This window comes from Symsagittifera roscoffensis, chromosome 9 (assembly GCF_963678635.1).
Source record: "Symsagittifera roscoffensis chromosome 9, txSymRosc1.1, whole genome shotgun sequence".
In the NCBI taxonomy this organism is placed as follows: Eukaryota; Metazoa; Xenacoelomorpha; order Acoela; family Convolutidae; genus Symsagittifera; species Symsagittifera roscoffensis.
Window position 1 is genome coordinate 45,893,136 of NC_087070.1, and position 11,942 is coordinate 45,905,077.

General features: G+C 49.8%; 1 protein-coding gene across 1 annotated transcript; it reads right to left on the reverse strand.

Annotated features, from left to right (window-relative positions):
• Positions 1–1,327: 1,327 nt before the first annotated feature.
• On the reverse strand, positions 1,328–3,882 carry LOC134854857 (uncharacterized). The gene is made up of 2 exons (XM_063871216.1): positions 3,549–3,882; positions 1,328–3,195 (listed from the first exon to the last, which is right to left on the reverse strand). Exons 1-2 carry the CDS (start codon positions 3,880–3,882, stop codon positions 1,328–1,330), a joined length of 2,202 nt encoding a protein of 733 aa, XP_063727286.1.
• Between the last annotated feature and the right edge of the window lie 8,060 nt (positions 3,883–11,942).

Sequence of the window (11,942 nt, forward strand, 5' to 3'; positions counted from 1 at the left end):
GCCTTTCTTCATTCGACTTGCTGTCATCTTCCAGGCACCCCTTTTCATATCGGTCTCTTATCTTCCTCCTCCACTCTGTCCTGTCACCGGCTATCACCTCAAGATACTCCGCGTCCACTTCCATTTCTGGGAGTTTCCTTTTCCAGAATCGTTGTAGTGTCGGTTTGGCCCCTATTTTCCCGAGTTTCAACGTCTTGTTGTCTAGCCATCCCTTCACTGTCTGTTTAACGAGGTTTGAGTCCGCCATCCTCATCACATGTCCGCACCACTCCATACATTGTTTCTCGATTTCTCGTTTAACTCTTGCCACCCCCAGGCTCTTTCTTATATCGAACATGTTCTTTCTCTCATCTGCCATTCTCCGCAGGTTTTGACCGACGATGTATCTGTAGCATCGATCCATGACTGATTGGATCCTTGAATACTCGTACTCCCGCCATGGTCTGGACTTACAGGCGTACAGCATCGTGGTCATGACCGTAGCTCGGACGATTTGGGCTTGTTTCCGGTGCAAAATTCGCGACTTGGCCAGCTTATTCCTCATTTTGGCCCAAGCTCCGTACCCTCTTTTTATCCTTTGTTTCATGTCTTCGTCGAGGTCGAGCCATGTCCCCAGGAACCGCACGTTATTTGGTCGCCCTAGCTCGATCCATTTCCGCTTATCCTCATTCTCTTTTTGCTGGAAATCAGTTAATGCTCTTGTCACTGTCTCCATCCCGCCGCCAACCTGCAGCTCTTTCCTCGATCCAATCATCGTTGTATCATCGGCAAATAGGATGTTGTCTATTGTTGTCTCCAGTGTTTCATGAGCGTTTCTCTTGGTCTTTTGTTGGTATGTGACTCTGGTCTTTTTCCTCCATTTCCATTTGAGTCCAACCGCCCCAAGGTTGTTTTCCACGGCATTTCTCTGCCTTTGTTCTCGCATGTGTCTAACACTCTGGTCGTGGAATATATTCAAACAAATGGGCGACGACGGACACCCTTCCCTTAGTCCCCGTTTCGGACGATACTGCTCGGAGAGCTGGTTGCCCACTCGACAGGCGTACTCTGTGTGTTCGTGTAAGCCTTTCAGTGTCCGGAGCATGTCGCCATTTTTTCGCATTCCCTTCCTTTCCATAATTTCCCACATTGCGTCGCGCTGTATCGATGGGTAAGCCTTTCTTAGGTCCATTAATCCTGCCATTGGGGTTTCCTCCTCATCTTGTATTTCGTGGTTCCGCTCATGGCATTCCTCGAACACTCTGCGTATAATATGGATTGCATCTTCAGTTCCCATTCCTCTCCGGAAGCCAAATTGTGTTGCAGACAGAATGTTTGTTCCTTCTGCTCATTTGCCCAGCCTGCTCGCGCAAATTCTGGCCACAATCCTTGATAACATTGGTAGGAGTACTACGCCTCGGTAGCTGTCTAGGCTCGCTCGGTCTCCTTTGCCCTTATAAAGAAAGCATTGAATCCCGACTTTCACTAGGTTTTCCCACTGTTCCGCAGGCTTAGTCCATATCTGTTTTACCAATTGTATCGTGGCTTCCACAATGGCCTGACCTCCATACTTAATATACTCAATCCTGACATTGTCTTTCCCACCCGCCTTGTTCTTGGTGTTGACTATTGCTGTTTCAATCTCTTGATATCCTGGTACCTCATCCAAGTAGTCGGCCCAAGCTTCGTCCCATGCCCTGGACACGCGGTCTATCGCATCTCTGCTCACTTCTTCCCGCGTTGCACTGATTTTATCATAGTGCTGCTTGCATTGCTCTGGCATAAATAGGTTAGTGTTAGTCGACTGTGGTGCTCTACTGGCCGACCTAGAGCCCAGCCTATTGAGAATGCTGTACATTGCTCCTAAGTCTCCTCTGCGTGAGGCCTGTAACGATTCCTCAATCACAGTATCCCAGTATTCTGTTTCCCACTGTCTCTTTTTCTTCCGGATCTTCTTCTTCATTTCTCCCATCAATCCAAAAAGTCGGACTGCTTCGGCTCCCGTTTCAGCTCTCATCCTTTCCAGAAATTCATGTCTTTTTGCCGCCATCGATTTGAGCTCATCTTCATGCATTACCCGCCATGGCTCATCCACTTGACGTGCTCTCACTCCTAGTTTCTCTTCCGCTACCTTTTGCGCAACTTGAGCAACTGCCTCCCAGGTTTTCGGCTGTTCCCCCATCATTTGATGTTGCATCGCCTCCTCAAATTCAAACCTCCTCTGTTTGACTTCCTCGTCATTCCAGCGCCCATGTAATTTTTCTATGTTCACCTTTCTGGCTGTTTTCTTGTACACCTTTTTTGTATTCTCTGTTACTATCGTCGCTTCCTTTGGCAGGTGGTCCGTACCCGGTGTGCAAAATTGGACACTCTTTGTTCGCACTCTCTTCACCTTGGCTCTCTGGGAAAGGCGCCCCACAAAGCCGTCCAATTCGTACCACTTTCCGCTCATCCTTCGAAGCCACGAGCCTCGTTTCTTCTGGCCAAAGAAAGAGTTCCAGTAACACAACCCGTTGAACTGTAACCACTCTCTCATTTGCGATCCAGTGTGCGTGTCCGCCTCTAATCCAAACCTACCAGTTGCGCTCTCCTCTTCGTCTTCCTCTTGTATCCTCCTGCCAATCTGCGCGTTGAAGTCTCCTCCTAATAAGAGGAAGCTTCTCGTTGGCACTGTAGAGACTACACCCTCCAGATCCTGCCAGATCAGCTGTCTTTCCTCTTTATCCCTCCTCAGTGACGTCGGTGCGTACGCAGATACTATGGTCCAATCTCCAAATGTGACATTGCTAATTCGGTTTGAGTGGCTGCACGTGCTTCCGTCTAATCGCCATCTCGTCGACCATTCGGGGTTGAGCAAAATGCCTGTCTTCCGGCCATGAATGAATGTCCAGTCGTCGATTTCCAAGTGTCCGTTGCATTCTGCATTGCTGTCTGTCACCATCACCACTTTCCATCCGTTTTCCTTGCTTCTTTTGACCAACGTTTTCAGCTTTGACTGATTCCCATTCACGCTCATGGCCTGTACGTTCCAGGTTGCTACCCGTACCTCCTTTTCGGCCTGCCAGCATGGCCTGCTCCATCTCAGGCTCTTTTGGTGGGCTATCATCGCGGCTTTTCGTCCCTTGCTCTTCTGTTGTGCCCTCTTTGAGTCCCCCTGGTTCTCTCTTGTCGCACCTCCGTCTGCTTCCCCTTTCCCCTCCCCCGTGACATTGGCCTCTATGGATTTTAGGTCTCCGGCAGGTCAGCCATGCCCGCTTCAGACCACTCTTTAAGCCAGATGAAGGAAGATTCCAACGGTCATCAGAATTTCTGCCCCTCACTGTGTTGCTCATTGAGTTTGTGTTGTACAGGAAGCTGCTGAGACAGCTTGCCCCATCAGGGGCTCCTTTTGCCGAGAACAGGTCTTCAGTATGCTCAAGTGTGAGCCTCATACCTCGCCCTCGTTTCCACTGGCCGCCCGCTTGGAGGACTTAATCCCACCTTCACTATGGACTGCGTCCCGTATCTGCGTATCACGTCCCATGTCCTCTCCATGAAGATCACTCGGTTCCAGGTTACTCCCGTCTAACGTTCAAGTTCACTCTGGTATCTTTCCCACTCCTCTTCCGGTAGCGTGCTCAGGAAAGATAACCTCATATTCTCCTCAATCTTCCTCCTCCTTGGTGACTCATGGAGCAGTTTCTGTAGGTCGCTCCTCCGGTAGTCCATTGCCAGGCTTAATGGGTCCACTGGAGATAAGCTGGCCGGTGCCTCCTTTGTATGGGACATGAAAGATGATGGTGTCATCAGCAATAGATTCCCATCGACTTCCCCGTCGTCGTCTTCACTAAACTGGTATTCCAGCAAGTCTCTCTCCAACGCTCCTAAGTCCTCTCCATACGACTTCTCTCCCTTTCCCTCCATGTGATCATCGTCCTAGTCCATCAGTTCGTCGTCATTCGCATCAAGTTTTGCGTTAGGTCCCGAAGGGCCTTGTCGCATATCCAAGCCCGAATCCGGCCGCGCCGGTACGGTCAGGTCCCCTGTGTTATAGAACAACTCCTCGTCCACTAGAAATTCAATCGACTCCTCGCCATGTGGCGCCAGATCATCTACCGTTATGTACGTGCCTCCTCTGCTCTCTTTTGCCACTTCCAGAATTACTACCTTCACTTCTCCAGACCACTTCAACCTTGACAGATCATCTGCAGGTGCATACACATCATTCCACACCTCAGCTGAGACCTCTGGTCTCCTGGAAGGGGTTGCCTTGATTTTCTTTCGGCTCCAGGCATCGGGGAATGTGAAATCGAACGTGTGCATGGCCGCAGCGTTCCAGCTGATGAAGCGCGGCTCCATCCCTCCACTCCATTTCAGCATTCTTCTGCATCACGAGCCGCTCCAATGTGAGGGGCAATGGCAGGAGATGAGACTCCCAACAACATCCTCCTTATCAGTGGGTATCGAGGGCATTGGTCCGGCAGCTGCCTGGACCCGGAAAGCCACGCTTGCTGGTTCTCTTTCACGTGTGCGTAGGCCTCTGGCCAAAGTGGGACCCTCATTGCCTCTCATGAATCCTTCACCACTGGTCGCAGTTTCCAAAGCTTCGGATTGAACTGGACATGGGAAAGGTCCTCGCGGCCCATTCGATGCTTAAAGTCGTTGTTTAAGTCCATCAACGCCCAACCCGGCTCTGCTATTCTTCTGAATAGCCTATCGTCGCTGGCTAATCCTCTCAGCTCCTTCTGTTCCACCAAATTCAGCACGGAGCAGTGCACTGCCGAAACTAGGTTGACATACAACACCGAGTTCCTGTATGCCCTTACTTGTACGTCGGGGAACGCAAATGACATCACAGGTCCTTACACCACAAGGACGAGCTCCCGTAGTCCATGAATCAGAGCCAGCGGATCGATCCGCATCATGACAGCCAGATCTGTCAGCGAGGGCATGGCACAGTACTGTTTTTATTCACCCGCATCCGTCGCCACCTTATCCTCTCCTGTGATGCTGGTGTTCGGTTGCAGGAGATATTTGAGCAAGAGGATCCTCCAGTCCTTCATCTTTTTGAGCGAGGCGGTTTCCAACTGCGCGTTGAATTCACGACTCGTTCCCTGAAGTTGTTCTGGGTAGCGCAATAGCACGAGCAGATCGCCCAACCGACCATACTTCATAGCGATCAGGGTGAGGAGCCCGTCCAATCTCAGGTCTGCCAAAGCTTGGGTGAAGAGATTCGCAGGTCCCTTCACGAAGTTCTCGTGACCAAATGTCACATACAAGGCTAACATTGACAGTTTCCGGATATCCTTGACAAAGCTCGCGATCAGGTTCCGGGATGCCCTCGGGTAGCATGTTGACAAGAAGGATGGCGTCCATCCCACTCCCATTCCCTCCAAGTTAGCGTCTGATCGTTCATATTGTGCCCTCGTGGCCAAAATATCAGCTTGGAACTTATCCAATGACATCCTATTCACGTCCTGCATTAACTGCAACATCATGCCCCCAGCTAACTCCCTCTCATTAAACAAGTTTTTCAGATACGCGTGTATCTCTTTGATCACCGTCGGTGCATGCTCGAACGGGTCTTCTCCCAAGGTACACAATCTCGGTGACAGGTACAACCATGCGTTGGTGTGTGGCTTCGTGCGCAAAGCCAATGCCATGAGATCCTCTTCTGCCGATGTCATATTTTTTCTAACCGTCCTTCCCTGCTCATTCTCCGCGTGATCCATTTGTCTGAACCAGAGATCATCAGCCACTTGTTGTACTAACAAGTGATCGTCATCTATCCCTGGCCTCAATTTCAATAATCTGGCGAAATTGGACAGCTCCAACCCCAGGACTTCATCCAGCACCAACCGAGTTGTGCTACAATCCTTGAATCCCTGTATGGAATTAGAAATGTCAGCCCAAATGGCAGGAAGCTCAGATCGGGATGGGTAGTAGTTGTTGGGGTCCACCGTTCTGTTTGGCGCGGGTATTATCACGCTGAATCGTCCCTCTGCTATCGCTGCGACCATCGTGTACACAACTGAAGGGGTTCTGGCAATATGGCGTACCCCGGTGACAAAACAAAGATGACCGTCACTACATTCTGAGTGAAGCGTCGTTGTACTGATGATTCTACATCAGCCATGGCTGAGAGCAAGGTCATTATCGCCTCTCCTATTATCGCCTCTCCTCATTGCTCGGGATCGACCCATCCGTCAGACGGGACAACAACGCTCTGCTCTGCAGATGATCATTCGAGCCTGCAACCATTATCATCTGCGGCTCCATACTGACTAATTTTCGCACACTTATCATCATGCCTGCTGCCTGTCCCCGGTCCAATTTAGGCGCCGTCAAGAAAATCACATCGGGCCAAAGGAGAGAACGGGGCGTGTAGAGGTATTCCGAACTGGCCACTATCAGGTACTTGGCAGCCTTCATATCCAAGGGATCATAGGCGGCAAACAGGCTGTCACCGACTGGTGCCTTCAGCCCCCCATAACTTCTTCCACCGAGGTCACTCGGGGATAATCTCTCGAATATTCACCAGGCGCCTGGCCGGGTGGTTTAGCGAACTACCTGTACATCTTGTGATGCTTGTTGTTGGGCTTATTCTATGCCAGAAACTTACCCTTCCTAGCAGGTGATGTCAGTTCTCTGGCTCTCCGACGGACGTCCGTGAGAGATCGGGTATTCAAGTATCCAAAGGTATTGTCCTGAGGCAATCCATTAAGGTCCACGTACCTGAGCGTAGTCGCGGAGCTGAACTGTTCCTGTCCCGCTAACAGCTAATCCACGCCCGGTATTCGATACAATCGCGACACTGTGGGACCCTTTCCACCGATCATCTTCCTTGCATCCTCCCAACACGTCAATGTGTTCATGTTCAACTTCGCCGACATGTCTGTCTTATATTGTCCCCAACCGCTGGGATCTGGACGGTTCCAAAGCAGCACACTGTTTGGGTCATTTTCCTCTGTCGGCACGGCGCTCGCCGATTGTCCTGCTGTCGAAGCAGGAGTTGCTGTAGCGGGCGTGTCATTCCTCCTAGACACGGTTTGGGAGCTAATCCGGTTCTGATCAACCGATCTGCCAAGTCGGCTCTCCAACGGTTGAGGTTTGGGAGGAGGGGCAGTCCCCAACCTCGCTCTCACATCTGAGCTCAGAGCGACGGGAGCAGCTGCACCCTTTTCCGTTGCCAGGGGCACGAGGCAATTGGCGAGTGATTCTGGCACGTCACCCCTCACTCTACCTCCTCCAGTCGAACTGGTCTGAGCCAGTGAGCTGGAGGTCCTTAATTCATGCTCCATTTCCCTCAACTGCGTCTGGAACACGTCGTTTATCCAGTTCCTCCCTTACTGGGTGTTGAAGTGTATGCCATCCCTGGTGCGCGTGAGGTGATCGATCATGCCCAGCATGTTTTCCAGATCCATGAGTCGCAGCTCGCTGGGGTTGCTCCGTACCAGACTGCGAGTCATCTCGTTCCACCGGGTCACGTTACCATTCAGAAAATCCGCAACCGGCGTGCCCACCTCCGGGTTCTGTGGTATCGTGCATAGAACCACGAGTCTGGGTCTGTACTTCTCCTTCAGCTCATTCAGAAGGCAGACCAGTTGCCCTTGCCCTCTGGGGTTACAGGGGCCCCCGAAACGTCATTAGTCCCGAGCATTATCACCAACATGTCTAGGTGATCCTCTCCCTGGAATTGCGTCGTTTTGATGACTTGAGCCACGGAAGCGCCTCCAAAAGATAGGACAGTAGTCTGCCCGTTGACAAAGATCTCGTTTAGATCCCTCACTAAACTGTCCCCTATAACCAAATGACGACTCCCTGAGGAAATTGCCTGGTTGCTTATGGCGGGGTTACAGCCCATGCCATTCAAACAAACACGAGGATGCTCCGTGGCCACTCGCGCGAATTGGTTGCGCACCGTTAGATTCTTTCTAATATCAACCACGCGAGATTTCTGAATCGTCCCATCATGCGCGGCCCCTGCTGGTACTACAAATCGGGGTGTTTTCTCCGAGCTGCTCGAAGAACGATCAAAGCGTTGGGAAGGGACGACCCTACCCAGCGTCCGGCTTGTGGTCCTCGCTGCTCTGGCTACCTGATTGAACGACTCCTGGAACTGAGGAGCGAGATAGGTGTCCGAGTGTCCGGTATCGTATTTCTCGGGTTGGGAGCAGACTGTGATGTCTGCTGAGGAGCCTCAGGCTCTCTCGGTGGGCAGAGCTCCTGTGCCCTCGTCCTGGGACGTGTGTCCCTGGATGCCTCCGAGAGTTCATCGTAGCTAGAACCTCCTGTGACACTTGACTCACCCTCGCCATATATAGTTCCTTCAGATGTTTTATCTCATCTTCCTTGTAAGCTATTTGCAGGTCTTCAAACTTCTTCTTCCATTCGTCCCTTTCTCGAGATATTGCCCTGTACTCCTGCAGCTTGGCACACAGCTCGTTCTTATCCCTTTCTTTCTTCTCCAAAGTCTCGATCGTCTCCGAGGTCTGTATCTCGATCTCAGTTACCTTCACTCTCTTGAGAGGAGGAGCAGCTGTTGAAGAGTCTACTGAGTGTGACGGGCCCGGCCCATCACGTAGTCTCTTAGCTCCGATGAGCGGCTGCGCAGGCTGAACAGGTAGGGGCATCTCACCTAGCCGGTGATCCCTCTGCTCGCCTAGTCTCGGCTCACGAGCCAAGTCGTGTCCGGACTTTTCTCCTCGGCGCCATCTCATCAATCGTTTTCGAACTCTCTCGGCAATCCCGGACTCACAGAGGGCCAGCATCAACACCACTTCCGTGGGGCGATTCCCTCGACCCTCTCGTCCCAACGCGTTGAGAAGCGCGACCACAAACATCGCCAATCCCGGGTCTTCTCGTGTAAAATCACAATCAATCAGTCGCTGATAGATCTCGTCTAGAGTCGCTCCTAGACTCGCTGAGAGGAATTCCATTAATTCATTCGTGTTGCCCATTTCTATCGTGTTGATTTTCTTCGCCGATTTCTTTCCGGTTTGTTGGGTTCAATAAACAAGATTTGATCAATCAAAAGCTAAAAAGCAAGTCACGACTTAAAACCATCATTTCATGCGGTCCCATTTTCAGGATAAAACATCATTCACATCTTTTTTCTTTAAAATGATCCATTGAAATTTTTCTTCGTTGCTGATTTAAAACTTAGCACCAAGGTGGATCGCCCATCTTCAACTTTATCGAGGTAACACGAATGAGCGCTGTCACCTTCACTACCTGGAGTGTTCCAGGTCTTTCAGTATACAAACATCACATAAAACATACCCTAACAATAACAAAACAGATAAACATCATATATCTACATTATTACATAAAAACATAATCCCTAGTAGCTAACCTAACTCAATCCTAATCTCTATAAAGTGAACTTTACAAAAACCACCTATCGCCGAACGCAACTCCTAGCATATGCTCAGATAGTACTTTTTATGTAAGTAAACCTCTATGTCAGTTTCTGAAAATATCACGTGTACAAGGGCGTACAACTCTCTCGAATGTAGCTTTCCTTTATTGGGATCATAGACTGGTAACGAGAGAGAGGTCACTCCTCTCTCAACCAGAAAATCACTAACTCGAGTCAAGGCCAATACCAAGCTCTCTGGATCTACGTGTTGCCTATCAGTGGCCTTAGTAACCAGGAAACACAAGTATTTCCCTGGTATCTGTGATGCAACAGGGGGCAGCGCTATCATCCCTCCCACACCAGGCCTCTGTTTCCATAAAAACTCGATATTCTTATACTCTCTTTTGAAGCCAGCCGCTAGTGCTGTTTTGAAGCTTACGTCCGCGGTTATCGCTATAGCGCATGTACGTTCCGTGAGTATGAAATCGCTGTCCGTTATGACAATATTGTTTGAATAATGGTTCGGTAGGTCAAAATAAGATTCAAAAATTCGTCCAAAAGGTGGTTTTATAGCGCTCTCGCCCTCCGTCTCCAGTTCTCCGGTTTCTCTTGCCGATTTTAATTTTTTAATGATCAAGTTTTCGGTGTGGGTGAGTCCTACCCCACTCCCCGGACAAAAATATCCATTCACGTCCCCGTCGATCGCCCAAAGTCGAGCAGATCGAGGTTGGATTGCGGAACGCGTAGAGGGCCATGTGGAGCGACCCAGTTGGACTCGGTATTGTCATGGCTGACGTATTTGATGCCGTCTTTATCGACATCCTGAATCGTCAAGATTGTCTCTTTAGGATTTGTCGGCAGATCGTGGAGCCATTCGAGCACTCGCAAGTTCGTTATTTCTTGCTCATGAGTCTGATCCACCTCTGGCTCGAACTCTACTTCTGGTTCGGAGCAATCGTCGATCCAATCTTGATCAATGTCATTTACCAAGTGGATATCTCTTGGCACCGCTACTTCATCCAGTCCCACCAGCGACTCCATCATATCACTTAAAACTATCCTGTCTATGACGAAATCTTCACCATACGGGTTGTACTTCTTCTTATCCCTTCCCTTCTTGCTCTGGCGTGTCTCCATGGTGAGAGGAAAGTCAGGTTGTATTCCTTTGTCAATTTCAGTCTTTTCTGGGCAGTCCCAGTCCCCTTCGACATAAGGTAGAGTTTCGTCATCCACCTCTACTCGCTCGGTCAACTCTAGGTCCAGTGGTAGATCGCAACCATCCACCACCTCTTTTCCGTCGTTTTTGCCGCGAGTACCTCTTTCATTCACCTCACAAGCAGGATCCACTATCAAGTAGTCTCCCTCTTGCATGTTCACTGGGATGCACCAGTCCTCTGATGAGGCATTGTGCGGTTTGATGTTTTCGTAATGAGCTGCTCTTCCTGTGCTCAGTCGATAAAACCGACATCCTTGGTGCACTTCTGTTATTTGAAATGGGTCACGCCATTTCTTTAATAATTTTTTGGTTCCTTTTGGTGGAACTACTTCCTGGAATACGCAGACGTAATCGCCAACTGAGTAGGCTTTTGCATCGGCAGTCCTTTTATCAAACCTTCTCTTTTGTCTAATTTGCGCCTGTTGCGTGTTCCTCCTGCATCTGTCATTGAGGTCCTGCTGTCTTCTAATGACATCACGCACGTACGTTTGCGGTGCTGTTCTCTTCCCTTCATATTCAGGGTAGAAAAAGGAAGCGCTTTTTCGGGACCCGTTAGCATCATATGCGGACTTATTCCCGTGGTGGAACGCTCTGTGCTGTTGTAAGCACCCATCACTTGCGGCAAGTGTCTATCCCAGTCATCCATGTAGCGTGAGCAATAAACTCTCAACATGGATACCAGCTTGCGATTTTGCCTCTCGACTAGGCCATTCGTTTCGGGTGATAAGTGGTCGAGTGGGCCTGTGCTACCTGCGACCTTTTCATTATCTCCTTCGTGAGATCACCCACGAATGCTTTGCCATTGTCCGATTGGAATGTGATGGGGCAGCCGTACCTCGCTATCCACACATTTATCAAGTGATCGCACGTTTCTTCCGCTGCCTCTGCATATGTCGTAAAATGATCAATCACTACCAGCACCTGATTGTAGCCCGTGGCTGTCATGCATATCTTCTGGTGATCAATTTGCACTACTTCATTGAATCCCGATGATTCTATTGACTGCAGAGGGAATCTTAGTTTCCTGGTGTCTTTCGCCTGTTGACACGACAAGCATGCAGAGATCCACTTCTCACAAGCTTCTTCAAACCGGGCCATTCGAATCGTTTCTGTATTCTGTTGTACACTTTGTCCACGCCTTGATGGCCCATCTGGTCATGTGAACGAAAGAGCAATTCGGTCTGGTATAACTGTGGTAACACTATCGAAATGTACTTGTAAAGGACCTTATCATCCTCTTTACGTTTACAGGCTACGGTTCCGTCTTTGTTCAGGTACAAGAAAATCTTTTCTTTTCAGGTAGAACTGCTTCAAGATCTTTTAGCTGTCTTCTTCCAAATCTCGCTTGTCAGGTGCTCCATTCTCGATCCATCTTTTCAGATTGCTCGTCGTTCTGTCATTTTGTTG